This window comes from Nerophis ophidion, linkage group LG07 (genome assembly GCF_033978795.1).
Source record: "Nerophis ophidion isolate RoL-2023_Sa linkage group LG07, RoL_Noph_v1.0, whole genome shotgun sequence".
Lineage (NCBI taxonomy): Eukaryota > Metazoa > Chordata > Actinopteri > Syngnathiformes > Syngnathidae > Nerophis > Nerophis ophidion.
The window spans coordinates 77,615,059-77,622,692 of NC_084617.1; the positions used below are offsets into that span (position 1 = coordinate 77,615,059).

At 39.6% G+C, this 7,634-nt stretch overlaps 1 protein-coding gene across 4 annotated transcripts in view; it reads left to right on the plus strand.

Annotated features, from left to right (window-relative positions):
- Positions 1 to 7,051, plus strand: part of msi1b (musashi RNA binding protein 1b) — a 62,233-nt gene extending 55,182 nt beyond the window's left edge. For 3 of the 4 annotated variants that reach the window (XM_061907218.1, XM_061907216.1, XM_061907219.1), the window contains 3 exons: positions 160 to 222; positions 357 to 511; positions 3,231 to 7,051. In XM_061907218.1, the coding sequence (XP_061763202.1) occupies positions 160 to 222; positions 357 to 511; positions 3,231 to 3,272 (260 nt within the window). In that variant the 3' untranslated portion in view covers positions 3,273 to 7,051. The remainder of the gene's footprint in view (positions 1 to 159; positions 223 to 356; positions 512 to 3,230) is intronic. The other variant, XM_061907217.1, reaches the window with a different exon arrangement.
- Positions 7,052 to 7,634: the final 583 nt, after the last annotated feature.

The window sequence follows — 7,634 nt, forward strand, 5'->3', positions numbered from 1 at the left end:
CAGCGGACTGTACCAACTTTATTTCTGTCAGCGGACTGTACCAACTTTATTTCTGTCAGCAGACTGTACCAACTTTATTTCTGTCAGCGGACTGTACCAACTTTATTTCTGTCAGCAGACTGTACCAACCTTGGTCATGCTTCTGTTGTGTCTCCTCAGCCATTCCCCTCACGGCGTACGGACCAATGGCGGCAGCAGCGGCCGCAGCAGCCGTAGTCCGAGGTAGAAACTGCTGGGATGTTCATCTCATGCACATATCATTTTTAAAAAAAATCATATTCAGATTTTAACCATTCTGATGAAATGGTTTGGATTGTCAAATAGTAATCTTGAAAGGCTGGTTCTGGCACCTTTAGGCTCCGCACCAGGTCGCACAGCCGGCTTCTTGGGAACCAGCAGCCCGGGTCCCATGGCAGACCTTTATGGAACAGCTGCTCAGGAGTCAGCGGTCAGCAGTTACCTGAGTGCTGCAAGTCCTGCACCCAGCACAGCATTCACTCACAGTCTCGGGGTACGATACCAGCAATGTGACCTCGCACTGTGTCAGAGGGACAAAGTCTTTCTATTGATTATTATTGTTGTGATCAGCCACAGTAATCACAATATTGTTGAGGAGCTGTCAGGTGACTGCAAGTCAAAATAAGCTATTAGCAGGAATCACAAACTAATATCATCAGTAAATGACAAAAAAAACGTGAATAGCCATAAACAATAGCCTTGAAAAGCCATAAAAATGACTATTTTTGATAAAAAGATTTCCAAACCCAAGTAAAAGACGAAAAACGCAAATAATGGTCACATTCGTAAAAAACGCCAACAATTTTTCTTTTTGATACAAGATTCCAAAACCCACAGCCAAAGGCTGGAAAAGTATATAATGGCCGCATACTTATAAACACTAAAAAAATATTTTTGATATAACGTTCTAAAACCCACAGCAGATGGCCAAAAATAATGGTTAATAATAATTTTTAAAAATTGTTAAAATCACAAATATTTATGTTTTGTACATACAGCTCCAAAACCCACGGCGGAAAAAGCAAATAATGGACGCACCCATAAAAAAGGGGAAAAAAAACGCTTCTTTTTTAAATCACATTCCAAAACCCCCGCAAATGGCAAATATTGAACACATGCATGAAAAGACCAATTCTTTATATAACGTTCCAAAATAAAAAAAACGCAAGCAATAAATGCACCCATAAAAAAATGCTTCAAATTTAAAATATTGATAGAACATTGCAAAACCCCAGCAAATGGCCCAAAACCAAAAAGCTGCAGTCATGTGAGTGAGAGCCTTTGGTTAAATCAGTGAGGAGGTCGCCTGAAACCCAGTTGGCTAAACTCTCTTCTAACACATTTGTTTGTGATGCAGCGCCCTCTGCTGGATTCATAGCTGACACACTCTTTTTCTCAGCCCTTGCATAAAGTGCAGGGGTGTCAAACGTACGACCCGAGGGCCGAATCAGGCCCGCCAGCAGGTTTTATCCGGCCCGTGGGACGAGGTTAAGTATAAAAATGAGCCAACATTTTTTCAATGAAAGAAACTGCTGTTCTAAATGTGTCCACTAGATGTCACAATAGCAATTATTTGTATCTTTGTAGATGATGCTACATAAATAAATAACATCTTGTCATTTGATTTTCATTTTTTTTTATCATGATGAATTGAAAATGAACACAATGAGTTGAGGTGGTGACTTGTCCAGGGTGTACTCCGCCGTCCGCCCATGTGCAGTTGAGATAGGCTCCAGCACCCCAGAAAATATAAATACCGACAACGTACTGTATATATACTATTAATCGCAACATGTAAGTGTTAAAAAAACAACATTATGATTTGTACAATTTCAGAATGTTCTTCTATTTTTAAACAAAGAAAACAATCTGAAGTTGTCTTTAGTTTGTGCAAGAAAATATTTAGTCAGCCAGCGATTGTGCAAGTTCTCCCACTTCAAATGATGACAGAGGTCTGTCATTTTCATCATAGGTACACTTCAACTGGGAGAGACAGAATGGGGAAAAAAATTCAGGAATTTTAAAGAATTATTTTGCAAATTATGATGGAAAATAAGTATTTGGTCAACCATTCAAAGCTCTCACTGATGGAAGGAGGTTTTGGCTCCAAATCTCACGATACATGGCCCCATTCATTCTTTCCTTAACACGGATCAATCGTCCTGTCCCCTTAGCAGAAAAACAGCCCCAAAGCATGATGTTTCCACCCCCATGCTTCACAGTAGGTATGGTGTTCTTGGGATGCAACTCAGTATTCTTCTTCCTCCAAACACGACGAGTTGAGTTTATACCAAAATGGATACATGGATGATACAGCAGAGGATTGGGAGAATGTCATGTGGTCAGATGAAACCAAAATAGAACTTGTCGTGTTTGGAGGAAGAAGAATACTGAGTTGCATCCCAAGAACACCATACCTACTGTGAAGCATGGGGGTGGAAACATCATGCTTTGGGGCTGTTTTTCTGCTAAGGGGACAGGACGATTGATCCGTGTTAAGGAAAGAATGAATGGGGCCATGTATCGTGAGATTTTCAGCCAAAACCTCCTTCCATCAGTGAGAGCTTTGAATGCTTGACCAAATAATTCTTTTCCACCATAAATTCTTTAAAATTCCTACAATGTGAATTCCTGGATTTTTTTTTTACATTCTGTCTCTCCCAGTTGAAGTGTACCTATGATGAAAATGACAGACCTCTGTCATCATTTGAAGTGGGAGAACTTGCACAATCGCTGGCTGACTAAATACTTGTTTGCCCCACTGTATTTAAGTTATGATGCCCTGATTTTACCAGTGCGGCCCACTTGTGAGTAGATGTGTCTCCATGTGGCCCCCATATCTAAAATGACTGACACCCCCGACATCGTGTCAGAGATCCGCTTTCTATTTAATTGACTTATTGTAAAAAAAACATAATTTACTGTTCAAAGCAAAGAAAATAAATCTGCAAAGATCAACTTTTATATTTATTTGACCTTCAATTCGAGTAGATGTGTCTCCATGTGGCCCCCTTATCTAAAATGACTGACACCCCTGACATCGTGTCAGAGATCCGCTTTCTATTTAATTGACTTATTGTAAAAAAAACATAATTTACTGTTCAAAGCAAAGAAAATAAATCTGCAAAGATCAACTTTTATATTTGTTTGACCTTCAATTCACGCAGCAGCTTCAAAATGGGCAAAGTTAACCCTTTATGTTCCCCCTGCAGGGCCCTTTGATCGCCACGGCCTTCACTAACGGCTACCACTGAGGACGTGAGGACATTGTCTGCTTTTTTAGATCATGGAAGCAGTCGCTTTAATAGCAGCTGCAAACTAATGCATCCTGTTTGTGTGTCGGTGCAGATGTGTGTGTGGACGCAGAGATGCAGGGAGTTGAAGCTGGTTGACAGCTGATCTAGTCGGTCTCTGGCCACCTGCACACACACACACACACACACACACACACACACACACACACACACTGACATCAACCTCACCTCAGTAAAATCTCCCTTTAAAAAAAATGGCATATTTTTTCGTAAAAGCCAGCAAAAAGAACACAAACAAACACACACACACACACACACACACACTGACATCAACCTCACCTCAGTAAAATCTCCCTTTAAAAAAAAAATGGCATATTTTTTCGTAAAAGCCAGCAAAAAGAACACAAACAAACACACACACACACACACACACACACACACACCTGCACACACACACACACACACACACACACACTGACATCAACCTCACCTCAGTAAAATCTCCCTTTAAAAAAAAATGGCATATTTTTTCGTAAAAGCCAGCAAAAAGAACACAAACAAACACACACACACACACACACACACACACACACCTGCACACACACACACACACACACACACACACTGACATCAACCTCACCTCAGTAAAATCTCCCTTTAAAAAAAAGGCATATTTTTTCGTAAAAGCCAGCAAAAAGAACACAAACAAACACACACACACACACACACACACCTGCACACACACACACACACACACACACACACACACACACTGACATCAACATCACCTCAGTAAAATCTCCCTTTAAAAAAAAATGGCATATTTTTTTGTAAAAGCCAGCAAAAAGAACACAAACAAACACACACACACACACACACACACACACACACACACACACACACACACACACACTGACATCAACATCACCTCAGTAAAATCTCCCTTTAAAAAAAAATGGCATATTTTTTTGTAAAAGCCAGCAAAAAGAACACAAACAAACACACACACACACACACACACACTGACATCAACATCACCTCAGTAAAATCTCCCTTTAAAAAAAAATGGCATAGCAAAAAGAACAAACACACACACACACACACACACGCACACACACACACAGATGCTGTAATTTTATTGTTATTTTTATCCTGTTCTGTTTGGCGTTTTGAGCGATGGCTGCATTCTTGGCGACTAGGTTCCCTGACCTCTGACCCCAACTCCTCCCCTAAAGATCTGCCGGTGAGGAGAACTCGACTGAAAAAAGTGTTCATAATGAATTTTAACACATGGTTTGTGATCAATTCTGTTTCTTGAAAATGTGTCACAAAGTGTATCTCTTGGTAGGTTTTTTTTAACACAATTGCGTGACTTTTAAAACAAAAGGCAGAAGCAGTGAAGTTGTCACCTTGTGTAAAAGCTAAATAAAAAGAGACTACAAGAAATCCTTTTCAACTTATCTTCAATTAAATAGACTGCAAAGACAAGATATTTCATCTTCACACTGAGACTCTTTATTTTTTTTTGGCAAGTAATCATAAACTTAGAATGTAATGGCAGCAACACATTGCAAACAATGCATTTTTACCAGTGTGTTACATGGCCTTTCCTTTGAACAACACTCAGTGCAGGTTTGGGAACTGAGGAGACACATTTTTGAAGTGGAATTCTTTCCCATTCTTGCTTGATGTCCAGCTTAAGTTGTTCTGCCTCATATTTTAGCCTGCACACATTTTCAATGTCTGGACTACAGGCAGGCCAGTCTAGTACCTGCAATCTTTAACTATGAAGCCACGCTGTTGTAACACGTGGCTCGGCATTGTCTTGCTGAAATAAGCAGGGGCGTCCATGATGACGTTGCTTGGATGGCAACATATGTCAACATTAATGGTGCCTTCACAGATGTGTAAGTTAGCCATGCCTTGGCCACTAATACACCCCCATACCATCACACATGCTGACCTTTGAACTTTGCACCTAAAACAATCTGGATGGTTATTATTCTCTTTGGTCAGGAGGACACGACGTACACAGTTTCCCCAAAAAAATTGAAATGTGGACTCGTCAGACCACAGAACACTTTTCCACTTTGCATCAGTCCATCTTAGATGAGCTTGGCCCAGTGAAGCCGGCGGTGTTTCTGGGTGTTGTTGATAAATGGCTTTGGCTTTGCATTGTAGAGCTTTAACTTGCATTTACAGATGTAGCGACCAACTGTAGTTACTGACGGTGGTTTTCTGAAGTGTTCCTGAGCCCGGGTGGTGATATCCTTTACACACGGAAGTCGGTTTTTGATGCAGTACAACCTGAGGGACGTAGGTCATGTTGGTCTTCGTCCTTGCTGCTTACGTGCAGTGATTTCTCCACATTCTCTCAACCTTTTGATGATATTACAGTGTAGATGGTGAAATCCCTAAATTCCTTGCAATAGCTGCTTGAGAAACGTTGTTCTTCAACAATTTGCTCAGGCATTTGTTGACAAAGTGGTGACCCTCGCCCCGTCCTTGTTTGTGAATGAGTGAGCATTTCATGGAAGCTGCTTTTATAGCCAATCATGGCACCCACCTGTTCCCAATTAGCCTGTTCACCTGTGGGATGTTCCAAATAAGTCTTTGATGAGCATTCACCAACTTTCTCACTCTTTTTTGCCATGTGTGCCAGCTTTTTTGAAACATGCTGCAGGCATCAAATTCCAAATGAGCTAATATTTGCAAAAAATAAAGTTTCTCAGTGTGAAGATGAAATATCTTGTCTTTGCAGTTTATTTAATTGAATATAAGTTGAAAAGGATTTGTTGTAGTCTCTTTTTATTTAGCTTTTACACAAGGTGACAACTTCACTGCTTTTGTACTTTTGTAAAAGAAAAGGAGGTTCATTGGTCTCAGTTCCATGGTCGGCCTACGTGAGCTACACAATGTTGTAAAATACTGTAAATATGACTTTTGTTTGGGGGTGAAGGAAGAGCTACTTAGAAAAGTGCAACATTTGCTTCTTGACCTCAATCCTGGCATCGGACACGTGACACATCATAGTTGGAACACGCGTCCGTCACTCTAGACCCGACATACTTTTGCTTTCTATTTCTCTGTCATTTCACTGAAGATCTCAGCAAGGAGAGAACTCTCTATTTGTATTTGATTGTTTTGGGTGGGGGGGGGGGGGGGGGGGGGGGGGTACAGGCATGGTAAAATGCTCTCTTCATGGGTGTTTTGCTACATTGTCATATTGTTAAAACTGTGATTTTTAAGATGTGAATATTGTCTATGGAGGAACATGAAGGACTAATCTGTTAAGCGGCTCACACACACACACACACACACACACACACACACACATACACGGCCGCTTTCTGCGGGTTGTGTGTCTGCGTGTGGCATTATTTCCCAAGCATGTTTTTTTTTTATTGTTATATTTTTGGGGGTTGGGTACCTCCATGCAAATGTGAAAATCGAACTTTTTAATAATACATTAACATTTTTACTGGAAAGGTGGAAGAGTCACATCCATCTCTGCATATCACAGCTATGTTTACAGCAAAATTGAAAGTGAACAGAATGTTGCACTGGCTGACCAATATCAAGTAAATTGGTGGAATAATAAAGCACTCTCAATCTCCAGCTTATTTACCTGCAGACTTAAAGACAGGTCGTTTGTACTTTGATGCTGGAAATATAATACTCTTGTCAACACTGTAACCTGAATTTCATTATTCTGTCATGTTGTTTCTTTTGAGGAAAAAAAAAACTTTTTAAAATTCCTAATAAATTATTCAAAAACATTGCAGTGATGTTTCATTTCTCACCCTTTTTTCCCCACAACGACACTCGTCTTTTTTTTAATGATATTGTTTTTTCTGTTTTGCTGTCTGATTTTACTCTTAGTAAAAAGAAGCACACTTATTGAATAGTTTTCTTGTTTTATTACTCTTAAACAATGTTGTGGTTCCTGAGACCCACACATTGCAATGCCAAATACATTATTCTTTTGTCCATAATCTTATTTTAAATCAACTTCTAACTATTACTACTTAACAAACCACATGTTTTTGTTTACAATGTGAAGCCGTTTATAGCGCTACTTGCCTTTAATTTTATATTAATTTTTTACACTTATACAAACACTGAGCATGAAAAAAAAAACAATTCCACACACTTTTCATTATTGACACTGAAAAAAATGTGTTCTTGGTTCCAACTTCCAAACGTCCATTATAGCAATTCAAGTATTCAGTTCAAATATCCTAAATGTTGCTGTCCATGTTGATTGCGGCTTTTCCTTGTAATGAGAGTTTACTTGCTGACTTTGTGATTTCCAAAAGACTATATAACCTTTACCACAACAGCATACTGATGACTTTGCAT